The 18,622-nt window shown below is 39.1% G+C and overlaps 2 protein-coding genes across 9 annotated transcripts; both read right to left on the bottom strand.

The window, feature by feature from the left end:
* Nucleotides 1–56: 56 nt before the first annotated feature.
* Nucleotides 57–7,809, bottom strand: ilvbl (ilvB (bacterial acetolactate synthase)-like). Its single transcript, XM_039788863.1, has 13 exons — nt 7,402–7,809; nt 6,691–6,892; nt 6,216–6,343; nt 5,843–6,139; nt 5,221–5,318; nt 4,919–5,055; nt 4,509–4,643; nt 4,095–4,209; nt 3,701–3,870; nt 3,130–3,200; nt 2,956–3,027; nt 1,800–1,905; nt 57–1,358 (listed from the first exon to the last, which is right to left on the bottom strand). The coding sequence occupies exons 1-13, from the start codon at nt 7,513–7,515 to the stop codon at nt 1,180–1,182; spliced, it is 1,824 nt and encodes a 607-aa protein (XP_039644797.1). The 5' UTR covers nt 7,516–7,809; the 3' UTR covers nt 57–1,179.
* Nucleotides 7,810–7,896: 87 nt separating this feature from the next.
* On the bottom strand, nt 7,897–14,999 carry LOC120572799 (beta-galactosidase-1-like protein 2). 8 transcript variants are annotated; one of them, XM_039822263.1, is made up of 19 exons: nt 14,506–14,861; nt 14,220–14,288; nt 14,013–14,108; nt 13,824–13,932; nt 13,645–13,737; nt 13,474–13,555; nt 13,176–13,240; nt 12,870–12,954; nt 12,465–12,602; nt 12,295–12,375; nt 12,048–12,154; nt 11,395–11,541; nt 11,211–11,282; nt 10,333–10,411; nt 9,521–9,608; nt 9,156–9,270; nt 8,770–8,886; nt 8,535–8,652; nt 7,897–8,313 (listed from the first exon to the last, which is right to left on the bottom strand). In XM_039822263.1, exons 1-18 carry the CDS (start codon nt 14,754–14,756, stop codon nt 8,542–8,544), a joined length of 1,905 nt encoding a protein of 634 aa, XP_039678197.1. In that variant the 5' UTR covers nt 14,757–14,861; the 3' UTR covers nt 7,897–8,313; nt 8,535–8,541. The 8 variants fall into 8 exon arrangements, 7 of the variants coding, with proteins under 7 accessions (XP_039678197.1, XP_039678231.1, XP_039678205.1 ...); XR_005641495.1 differs by having other exon boundaries at nt 7,900–8,313; nt 8,458–8,652; XM_039822297.1 differs by lacking the exon at nt 7,897–8,313 and adding an exon at nt 14,957–14,999 and having other exon boundaries at nt 8,346–8,652; nt 14,506–14,691.
* Nucleotides 15,000–18,622: the final 3,623 nt, after the last annotated feature.

The raw sequence follows: 18,622 nt of genomic DNA, 5'->3' as shown, positions 1-18,622 counted from the left end.
ATCTCTACACAGATTCAGACTCAGTTATGTGGCAAAAGTATTTCAAAAGACCACTCTTTCCTTTTTCAATTTATTTGAGAATGAACCCAAATTAACATTGTATGATCAAACGTTTGATGTACTTTCCTCAAAGTACCAAATGGAACAGCAATATACATGTATTTTGGAGTGAGATGATCCACACGTGTTTACCTGGGTGAGTAAATAATTTATAATTATAGTGCAATACATATTGGGTATAGGCATATTTATATGCCCACATCAATGCATACAAGTGAGTATTAAATATGCAAATACATAACTGAATCAGCAGACACATATTCAATCTACACATATCAATTGTATTCGAAGACGCAAACATTAAAAGGCATACAATTTGTCAATCTTCAACATTCAAAAAATATTTTTCATTGAACACATTTTTATCCCAAATCATCAACCAATAAAGAACATTACAGCTGTAAAGTTGAATGTCTCCCCAGAAAAAGGCTCTTCGTTCATTAACTAACAGGAGAAAAGGCATACTGGTCGCATTGGATAACTTTTATCAATGCTCTCTCTTACATATGATTTTCAGTCACTGGTTTATTTGCAAGAAAGTTATAATAGGCTGTTTAAAGGTCAAAAGTCTAACCACAAGCTCCTGAAGAGGTAAAAACCCTTAACAAAGCAAGATATTCTGATTTCTCACTCCTTCCCTTTTTAAAATGCAGCAATTATCCACAACATGGACATCAAAGTTGCACGAGGCACAACAAAAGATTTAGTTTCTAGGCTGGCAGATCTGGAGCTGTAGTACTTCACTCAAGTATAATGTAATACAGTAGTAAATAACATAGACTGCAGATTTATAAATAATTACACTTTGATATTGAAATATCAGAGTCCTTATTCTGGTGTTTGCAGATGTCTTACTAGTATGATTTCTGACTTGTCTGAGGAGGGAAGTAAGTGATGGTTCATAAAGTCTTGTAGGAGATCAGCACACTGTGAAGTAATTTTCCATTACCAAAGTGAAATATGGCTTTAAGGGCACAAAGGATTAGCATTGGTCTGGTCATGGCTCTACACAGTATCCAGCACTATCTTCCTTCTCTCTAAAACCCCTCATAGAGCCTGATAGTAAAGTCTATGAAGATCCAAGGGTAAAGGAAGGAGTTCTAAAAAATCACAGCTGCTCTATACAGAGATAGAGCCCTCTCTAAAGTTGGTCTTCCCTATCAGAACATTGAGAAGTGTAGCCTTGCCCTCCTGGGCCTCCCTCTGAGCCTGGCGGATGATGTCGCTTAGCCTGTCCTCATCCTCCCGCCCTACAAGGTAGCCCTTACCACCGTAACCATCTGCCACTAAATGATAATCTGCAAAAAAGGGATAACAAAATATAATTTGCCATCATACATACATACATACATACATACATACACAGTACAGTCCAAAAGTTTGGACACACCTTCTCATTCAATGCGTTTCCTTTATTTTCATGACTATTTACATTGTAGATTCTCACTGAAGGCATCAAAACTATGAATGAACACATATGGAATTATGTACTTAACAAAAAAGTGTGAAATAACTGAAAACATGTCTTATATTTTAGATTCTTCAAAGTAGCCACCCTTTGCTTTTTTGATAACTCTGCAAACCCTTGGTGTTCTCTCAATGAGCTTCATGAGGTAGTCACCTGAAATGGTTTTCACTTATATATATATATATATATATATATACATACATATACATATACACACACACACACACACACACACACACACACACACACACACACACACACACAAATTTACCTGTAAACGCAAGGCCACACGCCACGTTGCTGCCAAGTATGGGAACCTGCTCTCTGGATATCTGACTCCAACATGCGTCATTTCCCACCACAGCTATAACTGGTGTCTGGGGAAAAGAAAGAGCAAACATTTGGATTAGCACAAGAAAACAAAGAGAACTAGAATTACCGCATTGCGGTCGTATGCATCCGCCAACCAGTCAAGTTGCAGTTTACATCCACGTCTGTTCAGACTCATACAATATGTATTGAATACTTTGAAACAATTTATTAAAACATGGATGCTTCAAATACATCTTCAACCCGGCAGCACAGAAGATCTATACAGTCACCACAGTTTCAAGGTGGACACCCAAGATTAGTGTCACCAATTCAGAATCTGACCAAATGGGAAATATGGTCACAGTCTCCCCTTCTGTTTCTGAGTTATGGAATTGAATAATGGCCAGAAAAGTGTTTTATGATGTCACAGTGAAGTTGAGCTTTTACCTTCTGGATATAAAATGTCATCACTTCATCATTTTATCCTATTAGACATTTGTGTGAGATGTTCTCATAATCAGCATAGGAATTCTTGAGTTATGGACCAAAAAGTGTGAGGTCACAGTCACCTTGACCTCCAACATCTAATCAGTTTATCCTTGAGTCCAAGTAAACGTTTGTGCCAAATTTAAAGAGATTCCCTCCAGGCGTTCCTGAGATATCACATTCATGAGAATGGGACGAATGTAAGGTCACAGTTACCTGGTACTTTGACCCCTAAAATCTAATCAGTTCATCCTTGTGTTCAAGTTTCAAATTTGAAGGAATTCCCTCCAGGGGGTCCTGAGATATTGTGTTCACAAAAAAAGGGGTGGACAAACAAACATATGGATAGACAGACAACCCGATAACATAATGCCTCTGGCCACGGCTATCTCCGGCACGGAGGCCCAAAACTGTAACTGCAGACTGCACTTGAATGGCAAATACCTCGCTCTCCTATTTCACCAGTTGAGGTGGGACAACTTAACACCAAATTATTGTTATTGGTGTGTTGATACTGATACTGGCACGTCCTTTATATTTGCAATATTTATTCCAGCATTGCACATGTATTATGGATCATAGAGTTGCTTACATATGTATAATGTAAATATTAGGATTAGTGACTTTACCTTGTGTCTAGTGAATGTGTCAAACTCTGCAACACTGTATCCTAAGGAGCCGTCACCATACACTATCCACACCTGAAAGGCACCAAAATGTAGCATTAAATTCATACAGGGTGAACCTTGATCAATACGTGATCAGACAAAGCACTTTTATAAATGCCTGAATCAATACAACACCTCAGATTCAGGCCGGCACAGTTTTGCCCCCAAGGCAAATCCTCCTCCAACTCCCAGGGTCCCAAAGGCTCCTGTAGGGACAAGGGACAGTAAAGTTTTGTCACTAGGACAGCAAAAAAAAAAAAAAGCATGATTTACCTCAGAATATATTGCTGTAATACAGACAAAACAACTTGTGATTAGTAGCTCACTCTTGTGATTTTGGCCTTTATATATTAACTTGACTACAACAGCATTTTGTTCTGTGCACTAACGTCTTCATGTGGTGTGAAAAAAGTGACATCAACAAACAACTGAAATCAACTGTTTTTTTTTTTTCATTTTCATCATTAAATTCTCTCTCTCTCTCTCTCTCTCTCTCTCTCTCTCTCTCTCTCTCTCTCTCTCTCTCTCTCTCTCTCTCTCTCTCTCTCTCTCTCTCTCTCTCTCTCTCTCTCTCTCTCTCTCTCTCTCTCTCTCTCTCTCTCTCTCTCTCTCTCTCTCTCTCAAACATTTAAATAACTAAACATCTATTGGTTTAATCACAAAAGTTCTAGATAAACGAATTGTTGTTCGGTTCATGTGATCTAACCTGGATCTAGCCATCGCATAGGTCCTCTTGGTCTCATTATGTAAGCAGCACTTCCAACAAAATCACCCCCATCGGCAACAATGATGCTGTCCTCCGCCATCACCTCATCCACACAGTGGAGGACTTTCAAGGGATTTAAGTGGCGTTCGGTCTTCTCATCAGCTTTAGCCCTGAAATAAAAAAATACTGTAGTTGAGTTGATGGAGACATGATTTTGTAGTTAGAGAGTTGTAGTTACAATATTGATGAAATTGTGTTTGCGTTTTTATGATTTAACATCTATCCAGAACCTTTTTTTATTTTTATTTTAGAGAACAGAGGTTTAACGGATGGTTTTACAATAAATGCTGACACACTCACAGATTAGGGACCAGGGATCATCCCCTCTGCTCACCTGTTTGCATTTTCTTTGGTCACATCTCCTGCTTTGAGGCTCTGAGACCATTCCTCTGGACAGCGATGGCCCTTCAGGCCATTGGAAAGCCGCACTAAAAATGAACCAGCATCACCTAAAATAGAGCAATATTTTAGACTCTTACTATTGAACTGATGTATTTGCCATAAGGTCCAACCCTGGAGTATAAATCCATAGTCAAACATGTATGCTTACATTCACAATGCTGAAACAATACATATCATACATACTGTATTTTGATAATTTCTAATGATATAGGGTGTTAGGTATAGAAGGAAAGTGACAAAAGGTTTTCTAAAACTGGCACATTCTACACTAATCAGTAGAGATCTAAAATGAGACATTGTTACTATAATTAGGATCATGCATCATGATGGCAGACTGTGAACATACCCTGAATTGCTATAGTTGGTTTCCAGAACATATCTGAGTTTTTCATCAGCTGCAACTTATCTCTGTTGACAGCGATGATCTTACTGCGTCTGTTGAGAACTCTGCCGTAGCTCAGCCGGAAGTCACACACAGTGCCTGCAAACGTTAACAGGCAATATGAACATTTCTCTAGGAATTCTGGACAGCCTGTGGCTATACTGGCTACTAATACAGTTCAACCTCCAACAGTATTTCAACAAACATAAAAGCAACGTCCAGAGTGGGTTTCAGTTTATTTTTGCAAGGAACAGCTGTCACTCGATGAAACCTTATATAAAGAATTAATATAATTTCTGAATTGTTAAATACATTATAAACTGTTATTGATATGTTAATATATATGATTTAAACTGTAAGACGGTGTACCTGACCTGCTAATAGCACCACGTCAGCCTCCTTCAGAGCATCTCGCCTGTTCTGTCTGATGTGGATGGGGCTGTCTTTACCCAGCATGCCACGGGACATGCCCCCAAGGAAGCATGGGATACCCAGGTCCTCCAATGCCTTCCTATGAAGCAGGGGGGGGAAAATTGCCCATATGAGCATTGCTAAGTAAAATTACCAAAGAAAACATCAATGCTTTTCGAATTAAAATGGGAAAAACTAATGTAAGCCCCAGAATTTGAGTATGTTCTAGGATCAACCGTGAGCAACCAAAAACAATGTCCTTTACCTGATGTCATCGGCTGGCGTCGGGGGTAGTGTTGCTTGGCTACCCAGCAGAATAACAGGTTTCTTGGCTCGACTCACCAGCTCTATGCACTTTTGTACCTGATTTGTATTGAAAGAAAAAAAACTGCATCAAAAATTAAAACTCTGGTTTAGTCATCTTAATACTGTACTAAAATAAAGACTGACGAATGAATGACTAAAAATGAGCAACATCTTATTAAAAAAAAAATAAATAAACAAAATTCAACCATCATGTGAAATAATCGTATATGCATTATTGCATTTTTGCCTTTATTATTTCACAGTTGGAAATGACATGAATCGTGGGGAGAGAAAAAAAGAGCAAAAGTTCTAGGTTGTATAAAAGATCCAGGTCAGACCAGAACCAAAAATGGTGAGTTTACAAGGTATGTGTTCCAGACTTGGGGGCTCCCATGTCACCCTGCAGGCTATTAAGTGATGTCTAGCAATGTAACAATTCTCATTTCACTTCACTTATAAAGTTGCTGATTTTAGTCACGTACAACACTCTTTACACTTTATTTTCATGCAACTGTAATTTTATAATTCTCTGGAGTCAACTGATCTTCTTATCTCCATACTTTTTTGTGCTTTTACACAACACTAAATAGTAACGTGCATAGTATACAAGAAATGCTGATAACATACCATGAGACAATTTTGCCCATCAGGCCTTTGGGAGGGTTCTTAACTCCAAACTCTTTGGACACAAGATGGTAGGGATAGAGCGTGTCGATGGGGAACTCTATGAAAACGGGTCCAGGAGTTCCCGACTGGGCGATGGCTAGGGCTTTCCTGACAGTAGGCACAATCTCCCTGATAGTCCTGATGGAGGCACAGAACTTACACAGCGGCTTGAAGAGAGACATCTGATCGATATCTTGCAGCGCTCCTCTGCCCTGTCGCACAAGCACAGTTGATGGAGAGGTTAGAGAAAAGTTATCATGAAGTGTAACTAGTTTACACACATCATACCTGAAGTAGTGTACCAGCAGCTCCTCCCATGAGCAGCAATGGAGATTCAGCCATCTGAGCATTCTTCACTGCTGTCACTGTGTTAGTGAGGCCTGGGCCAGCAGTCACTGCTGCTATGCCAACAGTTCCTGGTGGAGAGACAATCAAGATTGCTATCAACAAGCCCCAAAAAACACACACTCACGACTGACTCAAGGATCTAACTAAACACTGAGACAGTTCTATCTAAACGTATTACTATAAAAGATTGTTTGCTGTACCAATGCCAAAATACTACAAAATATACTGCCGAAATGTTATCCAGCCACTATTAACGCTGTCAGTTACACACCTGTGTTTGACCTGAAGTACAACTACCGCAGCGGGACAGCCCTTTACCAACAGCACACCCAATTCCTTTATTCTGCATAACTTCCGGTAACACCAATGTGAGCTTCAATAAGACTGAGGGTCATTCTTGTTCATAAATCTGCACCTGAGAGTCTCGCCACAGCATCAGCAGCGAAGACAGCAGTGGCCTCATGTCTGGTGTCCACAATGCGGATGCCCAACTTCTCGCAAGCCACCAGGATAGGCGAGATGTGTCCACCGACAAGGGTGAAAACGTACTTGACCCCGTGGGCGCGGAGCACCTCTGCCACGCTCTCGCCACCATGTCGTGGGCTCTTCGTCTCAGTCTAAAGTGAGTCAGAGGACAGAATAAAGGACAAGTCAGTGAATATTAAGACAATGCCTGATAGCTCACTGATTTAACAGAGGATACAAAAAAAGCTCACTGTCATATATAAGCGGCTGTCAGTGTGAGTTGATAACATATCTAAAAGGTCACACTATCTATTCACTCCACTGGTCTTTTATATTTCACAACAACCACATATTGTTCTGGCTTGCAGAGGTTATGTAGATCAGGGCTTTGTGCAATCACACTAACGATCTATATATAGAGATAGCCTTTGTGCTAGAAAACCACAAGGTTGGTCAAAGTTAACGTGATTAGAGGCCATCTTACCTTTCACCTTTCACCTGTGGACAACCTACATAGCACAGGTGATTTTCTAAAGCCAGATAATGCAGCTGTATTTGCTACGTTTGATTTGTGCAACGATGCTTTAAGATAAAAATGCATGTGGAGAGAGGAATAGCAAAGCATAGTTTAGAACTGCAATGTTGAATTGTGACAACCTACCTTGTGAAACAACTGGTAGAGTAAACCAAGTTTGTAGGCTGCAAACACAAGCCCACCCACCGCAATGCCCGCAGAGCATCCAAGAACTGTGCCAATGGTTCCAAATGACTCCATGTCAGGATGTGGAAGCAAACCTTTATTTATAAAAACTCAACTTAGCTAAACTTAACATCCAAACCTACTCTTAACTGTTGCAGTTCAGCAGCTCAGCTCGGCTAGGCTAAGGTACTCTGGAGCTGCTCTTACAACCACTATACTCCCATTTCGAAAGTCTTAATTTCACTGGTACGTTCACTGTGAAATGAGCTAATATCAGGTTATTGACAAAAGGCTGTTAAGAACACGTAGTCGACACTAGTTGAAATTACCGAGTGCTCTTCCTGTAATTGCTGTGCCGACACAGGAACACCAGCGGATATATTTACAAGTCAAGCTAGTTAGAACTGCATGTGGAACTTCCGGCTATTATTTTCAAAATAAACCCACAGGCACAAAGTGTCCATATTACAGGTTATAATTGGGGTTTATTATATATTTTCTATAACTTCAACCATATGCATATCCATATTCATATAATCAAAGAAATATGACTATTACTTCAATAGTACTTGCCAGAAATGAAATCATAGATATTTGTCCGTGTTGGGCAGTATAAATATGTTTACCCTTTATTGTGAAGTAAAGGAGGACATCTTTTCCGGTTACCGGGCTTTGTTTCTGGTGAAATTGATTTGGCTGTGTGTGGATCTGTGTTTAGAGAGAGTGTCGCTCTAACAGTGTATCAAGTGTATGTATGAAGTACAAGTCTCTGGTCCAATGAGAAGCTTGTGAGGGCGTGTCACGCTGTCAAAGGGTCAAACCAGAGCCACTCTGGGTCAAACGTCGTTATTTCTAATCAGAGCAAAGGTCATACTGAAATGAGAAAACAAGACAAATCAGACGATGTTGCATAGTTGAATTTAAGGTTTTAAATAGAAGAAAAAAAAAACTAAAGTGTACAATATCAATTGAAAATAAAAAGAAATGTAATTAAACACATGGTTAGTAAATTAATACCTTTAAATCATATGAAAAACTGTATCAATAAACGTATATCTCCATATAGTGTGCATGAAAGTGTGTTGTTGCTGTACATTATTTTTACAGCAGTGTGCAAAAGGGGAGTTTGTAAACATCAATTGTCTTTCCATGATCAGGATTTTCAGCAAACAGTATTTTGTCATCCGCTTTTTGTTCCTCGAAAACAACTATCTGAAAGAGAACATGAAACATATAAATTTTACATACACAATTTGCCACAAATCATCTCGGGAAAAAAAATAGAAAGAAGAGGTGAACTTTATTTATATCTATCATTCATCAGTGTACCTGATTTTCTCCACTTCTGAGCCAAGGTCCTGGGAGATAAAGGAAATGCTGGGGACCAATGAACCAGTGACGTCCAAGGTTCTGCCCATTGACAAACACGGCTCCTTTACCCCAACCCTGTGGATGGATGCACTGGTTTGATCAGCAATTTGATGTGGACTGTTTGTTTTCAACTTGTTAAAATACCAATTAACTGCAGTATAACACTGATGTAGAATGTGTCAAACATATTCAAAATACTTGTCTCAATTAGAGATTGTGTGTAATATGCTTTTATTAAACATGCATGCGAAATACTGTATTATAAATTAATATAAGAAATAGTAGATCAGTACAAGAAATTGCATAGTCATAACATATGCAGTTTCACATAAAGGAAAACTCACAGGCAGTATGATGAAGGTGTCTCTGGGAGGACCATCCACATACAGTCTGGCCTGGAAAAATCCTGGAATGGAGGGCGACTTGAAGTCAGACTTCCATTGACCTGAACTCATTAATCTGAAACAAGATCAAACGTTCATATGAAACTGTAAAAATGCAAAACTGAAATCAACATTACATTATGAGCTGAGAAGGATTTGGCAAAGCATAATAACTGAGTTCTGTGATTTACAAACCGATTATTGGATATTTTAGGGTTGATCTGCCCTTTAATTTATAACCAGCAAATGTATATCAGTGTCAATGAGGAGGTCTAGTAGTCAGGCCATTTTTACAGAATGAAAAAAAATTAATTTAGTTAACCAACCTTTTCATAAAGCCTGGCTTCATGTCTAAACAGAAGATGGTAAATCCTCTAAGAGGGGCGTGATTCAACAGAATGTCACCCACGATGCCTGTAATACAATACGAGGTTTTGTTGAGACAGACAGAACAAGTCAGTCATTGTACACAGTGGCAGTGATTTGACTTGTTTAAGTAAACTGAATTGATTTTCAGTGTCCAAGCAACATTTTTTTATGTTTTAATACTTCACTTGGCTTAAGGCTTCAGTGCGTAACTTTTTTATATTAATGGACATCCGTTACATTCAAGCCATTGCCAAATGAGTTGATACAAAGCTAATTAAGACTATCAGCTCCACACAACTCTCTCCGTATTTCTCAGTATGGCTATGTTCAGAAACTGGTGTCATCTGGCGACTTTCGTGCACTGAAAATCAAGTGAAGATAATTGCCTCCATCATATTTTTTTTATTCCTCTGTGTCCTCCTTGGCTACTAGCAACTGCGTGGAGGAGGGGTGGGGGTGGTGCGCGATCGCTTGTATCGTATCATGTGGATGGGCTGACAGTTTTGTTGTCATTACTTAGAATTCCTCATGGGGGAGACAGAAACTACGCCCTATAGCTTTAAACACTGTTGAAATCTATGTTAAGAATGGTTTGATTTGAGTCTGGAAAACTGTTCTTAAGTTCAGGTCTGAAATATTATACCATATAATAATAATATAATTAGCAATGCACAATGGCTAGTCATAAATTCTGGTGTACGCAAAAACTGGTGTACGCAATAAACCAATGTACTGCACAACACAAGACATGTTTGAAGGCAGAATATACCTTTGCGCTGATCGTCCAGAGCTTTACCATAATTCACTCTTCCACAATTCTCCACAAGCAAGCTCAAGGTCTTCTCTCCCTTCAATGCACATAACACCAATATAATTTGGAAAGTTATTCAGTAAAGAAAAGTAATCACAATGAGACAATCCAATATGTCTCTGCTCATGTGAATTTGCCAAATGAAAACAGTAAATAAGTGAGAATACACGTATAGGGTCCACATGTAATGTATACAGCATCTCAGAACCACTTTTAAGTTTAATTTTGTTTGAGCACAATTAGATGCTCCAAAATTGGAATCTGCTGCACTCAGAAGCACTCTGAAAAACCTTAAATCTATCTGGCTATATATTTAGCCATCACACAACATTTGGGCAATACCTCACAATAATGTACTGCCAATGTTGCTGTATGTTTTGCTGAATTAATTACAATCCTGCAGATAACATTTGAATAAGGAAATTGTTTTTCAATTATGAATAAGAAATGTAGCAACAGTGTTTTAATGAAATGAGTATTGTACTATTCTGCTTTCTTTAACAGAAGGAAACATACACAATCTATTTATTAGAATTTTTGTTTTTTTGCTTTGCCAGTGGACTAAATTTCTCACTTGTACCTTGACACCATCTCAGGAAAAATGTCTTGACCAGTGACCACCTCCAAATACAGTATATTGTGTTCTATATTCCTTCTCTCCAAAGACAACATTAAGACGTGTCAGAAAAATATTTCTGGGATGCTTTAGACATATGGGCATGTGTACATGCTGTAGGTCTCACCCTAAATCTAAAGTATAATTTAAAAATGTAGGTTTTTCAGTAGCTAAGGACAAGGGATATAGGGAGGACAGACACAGTCACAACAGTCAGTACCTGTACATCAGGGAGTGCCAGTTCATGAGTCTTGTAGTCCAAACTACCAACACATTGTCTGTCCACAAACACCTAAAGACAATAAAAAGTCATGTTGTATAACCTCAGAAAAAAAGATTCTGAAACTTGATTATGCATGTATATTTATGTGTGTCTGTCTGTGGACCAGTCTGTAGATTCTCACCAGTGCTCTATCTCTGATGTTGTTTCTGGAAGTGAGGGTTCCTCCATTGGTGATGGTGGTTTCATACAGTGTGTAACCATATGACTGACCATCTTTATTGTTAACAGGGAGATTCTCCATGTTCACCGGCCTCTCTGACCTGTATGGCTGAATGAATAGTCAAACAGAACGTGTTAGATACAGCAATATGGCAGAACATCTTGAATCAGATCTCTGAAGCCAATGGAACAAAATCTCTATATGTGTAGTTTTACAGGCAGGGCAAGACACCATCATCACTGCTGGGGATAGGAAGTTCCATTCTCACTGAAATCATACAAGATGTGTATGCATGCATGACACTGCAACACACTTGGAATAAAAGAGTCCACCAAACAGCATATGACAGATACTTCTAAAAAAACATGACACACTGACACATTGATGCATGACCAATCCCGAGCTGCCAGGTGTGAGACATGACATTGAGCATGAGCAGCATATTGCTACATCACTACCCAAGTGCAGATAGCAAAGCAGACACACAGGCTTATAACAGAGATGTCCTGTCTGTCTGAAGTTCACCACATATTTATATATCCACAGTTTGGATAAAAACATTTCCATTATATATATCCACTGTCACACCAGACAGGTGTTTGCCACCTGCTAACCTTGTCAGTGAAGTGCAGGCTGTCCCACAGTGACAGGTGCTGCTGGATGGCAACAGGGCCGTATGCTCTCCTCTCCCGAGGAGAGGGCACTTCAGGAAGAGGCGCAGCTGGAACATGAGTTGGCAATAAACATTTCAATAATGATAATTAGGGCAGACTCAATTACATTGGGTAATAAAGTCATCAAATTAATTTCTAAGTGTACATAGTTTTTCATAAAATGTGTAATGGATGTGGAAGACATTACAGTAGTACTGGCTGAATAAATTCCTCAAGACTTGATATTTTGGTGTGCAGTCTCCAGCCTCAGATAGCGGAGCGTCGTAATCTGCAAAAACAGTAAGAAGCAATGCATTTGTTAAGGGGAATCACATTCATAAAAGACACATCCTTTGTTCTTTGGTCATTCCTACCAACCATAACTGGTGACCTGAGGTTTGTAGGTGCCAAAGTCCATCGCTCCATTCATGAAGCCAAAGCTGGTTCCCCCATGGAACATGTATAGATTAATGGAGATACCTCTCTCCAGGATCTCTGACACAACAGCTAGCATATCTGTAAACCATATAATAGTTAATGATGACAAAGAGCAATATGTAGCAATGATTGATGTGTTAAGGCTGCAATGTACTTCTCCGTCAGTTGAGTGCCCTTGAACAATAGTTGAACCTAATAAGTCACATTCTGAACGTCTGAAAACAGACATTGTCCATTGTGAAGCTTGTAAGTGTGTAGAATGGAATGTAGAGTTATGCTGAAAACGAGCATGTGCTCAGCACAATTTTTCACTGGAAAAATGATGGTTGAAAAGTGTTTCCATACCCTCATGATGGAACACATGGTGATGTTCTCCCCAGACATCAAACCAGCCAGACCAATACTCCATCACCATAAGAGGTTTCTGGGGCTACGCAAAACAGAATGCCTGTATTAAATACACATCTTTCTACTGTAATTATAGAGCCACAGCATGGCTTTAATGAGAAACAAAATCAGCATTTTCCTTTTTGGATTTTAGCCAATGCTCTTACACAATACTACGGTATGCAAAAGTAATTACAAAGTCTTAGATTTTCACTGTTACAAGTAATCAGTAGTGAGTGCAAAAGCCACCCAATACAATCCTACCTGCATGTCAGCTAAGTGCTGGATAGCTCCAAACGACAGTCTCTGAAGGTTTATTGTTTTTAGTACTGAAATGAGCAAGATTTAGATAAAATGAAGGACAAAGTCAAACAATGACAAAGTACATTAGGAACTGTAATATTCATAAACATGTTTCAGGTTTCAAGAAGAAAAATGTAATCATAATAAAATAAAATATCCTCAAAAGAATACACTTTAAGGAGTCAATTAAAAACACCAAAAATTACTTCTCCCCCCCGCCTTTGACTGAAGGGTTAGCTATCTTGGTTATCTTCATTACCTCCCTCCATGCCTCCATATCTCAGGCCCTCCCAGTTGTCTGAAGTCAGCAGGAGCTCCTTGATCCCTCTGGACTGTAGACACTACAGGAACATATGCGGAATTCATTACATTATTATGTATTGTGAAATGTCAGTAAAAAAGGAGCATTGCAATACATCACTTAACTCACGTTCTGTATAAATGGCATGTATTTCTCATCTTTGGCATATGAGCCATACTCGTTCTCAACTTGAACTGCAATGATTGGGCCTCCCTCTTCAAACTGAGCAAACAAACGAGGAAACATAAGCTGAAATCTCCAATTATTCTTTCAGGAAATACTATTACAAGACTTTGAGTTTGACTTACCATCAAAGGTTTGATTACAGAGACAAGCTTGTCAAAGTAGTTGTTGACAGCATTTACAAATCCAGGATAAGTTGTCCTCAACTGCATGCCTTTATCTTGTAACAACCAGCTGAAAGAAACACAAGAACAACTTCTTTGCATACTGCTAATACATGGCAATGTATTAAAGCAATGGGCAGATGGTGTTACCTAGGCAACCCGCCCAAGTCCCATTCAGCGCAGATGTAAGGTCCAGGACGTAGGATCACCCACAGACCCATCTCTGCGGCTAAACTGACATAGGCCCTGAGAAAGGCAGATACACCTTCTAATTTCTTTAAAAAAATAATCATTCTGCATGAAGTTTAGTGATATTTACATCTACAAAGAGAAAGAAACAGAACATCAACGCCTTACATGAGGTCCAACTGATCCTGGAAGTTGAATGTTCCTCTCTCAGGCTCATGCAGATTCCATGGTACATATCTAAAAAAGCAAGTAAGAAAACATTTATTTGTAGCTTATAAGCAATAATCCAGTGGCTTGTAAAAATCCTGATATTTGCTTTGTTTCTATTTCATTTTAAGGTGAACAGTTTAGTTAGCCATTCCATACAAACATTTGATTTTATTTTTTAAGTTCTCAAGTGACATAATAGTGACACTCCTGTGATATGAGGCGTGAGTTGCAGTTAGGAGCCTACGTTGTGAGAGTATTGAGGCCACAGGCCTTCATCTTTAGCAGCCGGTCCTCCCAGTAGGCTCTGGGGACACGGAAGTAATGGATGGAGCCCCCCAGGATGCGGAAGGGTTCTCCCTCCAGAGTGAACTGAGACGAGTTGGCCCTCAGACCCTCCATACGGCTCATTCTTCTCAACTTAGGGTGATGTCTGGTGGGGACAAAACTTCTGAAGCATGTCATACTTGTTGGATAATACAATTCAAAGGTGTACATGTATCATAAAACCTTACAAACAGTCGGCTACTTCAAATGAAGCATCTGAGTAATATATTGTACATTGTAAGAACATGAATGGCAAAAAATTAAAAAGCACTATAAAAATAAAAACTTACCAAGATCGAATATGAAAGTCCCAAAGTCTCAAATGCAGAATAGAACAGAAATTCCCAATGACATCAAAAACATTGCTGTACCTTAAAGCTGAGCTTGCCAGGGAGGATGTGAAGGGATGAGATGGTGAAGGCGGATCAAAGCAAAATGTGGAAAGGAAAGAAAAAAAAAAAAACCCCCTTTTTTTTTTTTTCTCAGTCAGGTAAGGGGGCAATTAAGTAAAAAGCTCGCAAACGCAAAAAAAAAAAAAAAAAAAGGGTGTGTGTGTGTGTGTGTGTGTGTGTGTCATGTTTCTTCATGTCTGCCCTACTTAGGATAAAGTTGTGGTGTTTATTTCCTTTTGCTTCTAGAGCACATGGACATTTTATGATCAGGCCTATTAATAAGACCATAGAACAAGGAGCACCACAACAAATTACAGATGAAAAAGAGCAAGGGTTTCACAGTCTACATTGTCTGACATAGGCTATCTAGAGAGGCGAAGTCCCTCCCCTTCTGGTGGACCGCCATGGGACCTTAACTCAGAAAAAATATGAACGGTAGTGAATGGGGAAAGACAAATTATTTTTTGATCCCGTTTGAATTGAGCCATGAATTATACATATGACATTCATCAGTTGAATAGATAATTTCGCAAGTCAGGAAAGTCTCAGTATATTGCTAAACTGTTGAAGTATAAGACTGTGAAAATATGTAATTTGAAAGACTACACACTTCAAAGTCGCATGGATGACGTCTCGCTGTATGTTACTCTAATGAGCAGAGGATCTTGGTTGTTCTTTATGGAGCCAGGACATTGACAGTAACCTGTGGTATTGAAAATAAAAATTGGCATTGAAACAACAAATATTGGAACTGAAAAATTTTGAACTGAAATATAAAACACAAACATCAAAAAGTAATAATCTCACAATGCTATTATTTTATTTCACTTTGACATATTTTTGCATTATGATAGGTTTTTCAATGCCAATCTACATTTTTTCTTGATGTCTGACTTTTTCAGTGACAGTTTTTTTTACGCTGTCAGGATTTTTACAATGTCACTGGTTTTCAGTTTCAACTTTCTGTCACTGTTTTGGCGTAGGGAGGGAGGGGGGCCTGAGGGGAGGGACAAAGGGCGTGGTGTACAGGTAATTTGCATAGGCTACTGGGAGAGCCGCAGCTCCACAGGCATCCTCACAGATTACCCATATCTGCAATGGCTTCCACAAGTTCACCTGGAACCTCCAAATCTCAAGTAAGTCTGTTTATTTCTGCCATTTCTTTTCACGTAGAAGCAGGCTGGTTTAGTGTTAACTTTAAATGTAGGCCTAAGCTGTGGCAGAGGTTAGAACTGTTCTCTTAATACATCCATGCTTAGCACACCGTCAGCTAACTTGTGGCTAATTGTAGCTAAGTCTCCCGTTGAAAAAGCTAACCGCCAGAGCTAATACCACATCAGCTAGCCCACTTGGGGGTTTAAAGTGATATTAATAGTGCACTGATGTGTCAGTCTTTAAGAGGGTTCCTGCTAAATCCCTCCAACAGTCTGCATTTATTTTGTACCCACTATATATTTGTACCGATAGACTGTATAACAGTCTGTTTGGACCACGCCTCAGAGGGACCTTGACACTACCAGACTTGTCCAGGACCCTGTGCAGCTTCAAAATGTTCAATTAAACCTTTTTTTCAATTTTGTTTTGGATGCTTATTATGGCCATATGTGCATAACAAATTAAATGCACACCTAAAGTGTGCATTTTATTTACAAAAAAGTGTAATTGTTTTGTGAAGTATTCTAAAAGCAACTGCAGTCTTTTAACATTACTTGTCAATTACAGGATATACAAGATCTTTTCTTGGGGGGGACCGTGACAGAAGAGTCTGCCAGTGGAGTACTTTTACCACCCATCCAGTGCCCTCTGAGGCCGCAGACTGTGGCAGAACTATGTGATTCTTTACACATAAACATGGCAGGACAACACAGGAAAAACATTTTGTTTTGTTATTTTAAAATGACAAATACCACTACTACTTTATATGTAGTACTGATTTTAATCCTTAACAATTTTTGAAATGACATGCATTTACAGTATGGGCTCCAGCAAAACAGTTAAATCTGTACCTTTTCAGTGAATAACAAATAAATATATTCAAGTAAGAATTTGACTCTATATTTCTTAACAAATTACAGTAAATGCAATGATAATGCATATGAGGGTTAATGTGTACTGGCCTATGCGAAGGGTACAAGTCCCATTTCATGACTTAAAAACAGTGTAAGTGTAAATAGTCAAAATCCACAGGCTGACGTTGCAGAACTTCCTGAAGCCTTCTCAGCAGTCTCTCCGTAAGCTGCCTTCCAGTCGAAGGTGCCTGTAATTATACACAACTTAGTGAAATCAGATGAGAAATGTAAAGGTTATGCCTTTGAGCCAGAAATACCACAGACATACTAGTTTTTGTTTACAGGCAAGTTTAAACATGTATGTCCAAGTAAACCTTTAACCGATAATATCAGTTTAACAGTTATAAAATATTGTACTGGACTGTTTACATGATAATGTTAACTTATGTTCAGCTAAGGCAGTTTTTCAGTAACTGTTTTCCCAGTTGGAGATGTCAGTAAACGCGTTCTGCCTGTGTGATTTGCCTAGAAACCTGTCAGTCAGCAGCTATACTTGTGATTGGAGGATAGTTATGGGGGAGGGGCGTTCCGTGCCAGGCGGCAGGTAGAGAGAGCGGAGCTCGTTCTCTTAAGACATCCATGCGAACGGCGCAGAGATGCAAGCGAGTCAAGCCTCGTACACCAGCAGTAACACTGGCCTTAGGACTCCTTAAAGGACAGGAATTACTGTTATTATAAATACTAGATTATAGAAGATAGATTGACATCCCTGGCGGGAGACTTAGCTACAATTAGCCACAAGTTAGCTGACGTGTGCTAAGCATGGATGTATTAAGAGAACAGTTCTAACCTCTGCCACAGCTTAGGCCTACATTTAAAGTTAACACTAAACCAGCCTGCTTCTACGTGAAAAGAAATGGCAGAAATAAACAGACTTACTTGAGATTTGGAGGTTCCAGGTGAACTTGTGGAAGCCATTGCAGATATGGGTAATCTGTGAGGATGCCTGTGGAGCTGCGGTCTCTCCCAGTAGCCTATGCAAATTACCTGTACACCACGCCCCTTTGTCCCTCCCCTCAGGCCCCTCCTCCCTACGCCAAAACAGTGACAGAAAGTTGAAACTGAAAACCAGTGACATTGTAAAAATCCTGACAGCGTAAAAAAAAAAACTGTCACTGAAAAAAGTCAGACATCAAGAAAAAATGTAGATTGGCATTGAAAAACCTATCATAATGCAAAAATATGTCAAAGTGAAATAAAATAATAGCATTGTGAGATTATTACTTTTTGATGTTTGTGTTTTATATTTCAGTTCAAAATTTTTCAGTTCCAATATTTGTTGTTTCAATGCCAATTTTTATTTTCAATACTACAGGTTACTGTCACTGTCCTGGCTCCATAGTTCTTTTGCTTACCTGCTGAAAACACTTCACTGGATAAAACACATCAGGTAATATAACGTTACAGTGGAACAGAGCTAAGCTAGGTAGCTAGCGATCAAGTTTAGCATCAAGCTAGGTGACGTAAATTGTGTCAGACGAGAGATGTAGTTCACTGAGCGGTTTCACACAAAACTAAGTGGTCACATGACAAACCTATGGCTAACTGAGACTTTCTTCGGTTGAAAAATTATCTT

This window comes from Perca fluviatilis, chromosome 2 (genome assembly GCF_010015445.1).
Source record: "Perca fluviatilis chromosome 2, GENO_Pfluv_1.0, whole genome shotgun sequence".
Taxonomy (NCBI): domain Eukaryota; kingdom Metazoa; phylum Chordata; class Actinopteri; order Perciformes; family Percidae; genus Perca; species Perca fluviatilis.
Note: the sequence above shows the minus strand (reverse complement) of the source record. Positions and strands in the feature narration are given on the sequence as shown.

What these genes read in the sequence shown, in the direction of transcription:
- ilvbl (XM_039788863.1), bottom strand. Translation starts at nt 7,515, where the DNA reads ATGGAGTCATTTGGAACCATTGGCACAGTTCTTGGATGCTCTGCGGGC. An exon ending in CTGCTGGTACACTACTTCAG is followed by an intron (nt 6,140 to 6,215) that starts GTATGATGTGTG and finishes CTTGTGCGACAG; the next exon opens with GGCAGAGGAGCGCTGCAAGA. An exon ending in TGTGCCGGCCTGAATCTGAG is followed by an intron (nt 3,028 to 3,129) that starts GTGTTGTATTGA and finishes GGTGCCTTTCAG; the next exon opens with GTGTGGATAGTGTATGGTGA.
- LOC120572799 (XM_039822263.1), bottom strand. Translation starts at nt 14,756, where the DNA reads ATGTACACCTTTGAATTGTATTATCCAACAAGTATGACATGCTTCAGA. An exon ending in ACATCAGAGATAGAGCACTG is followed by an intron (nt 11,283 to 11,394) that starts GTGAGAATCTAC and finishes TATTGTCTTTAG; the next exon opens with GTGTTTGTGGACAGACAATG. An exon ending in TCTGGACGATCAGCGCAAAG is followed by an intron (nt 9,609 to 10,332) that starts GTATATTCTGCC and finishes ATTGTATTACAG; the next exon opens with GCATCGTGGGTGACATTCTG.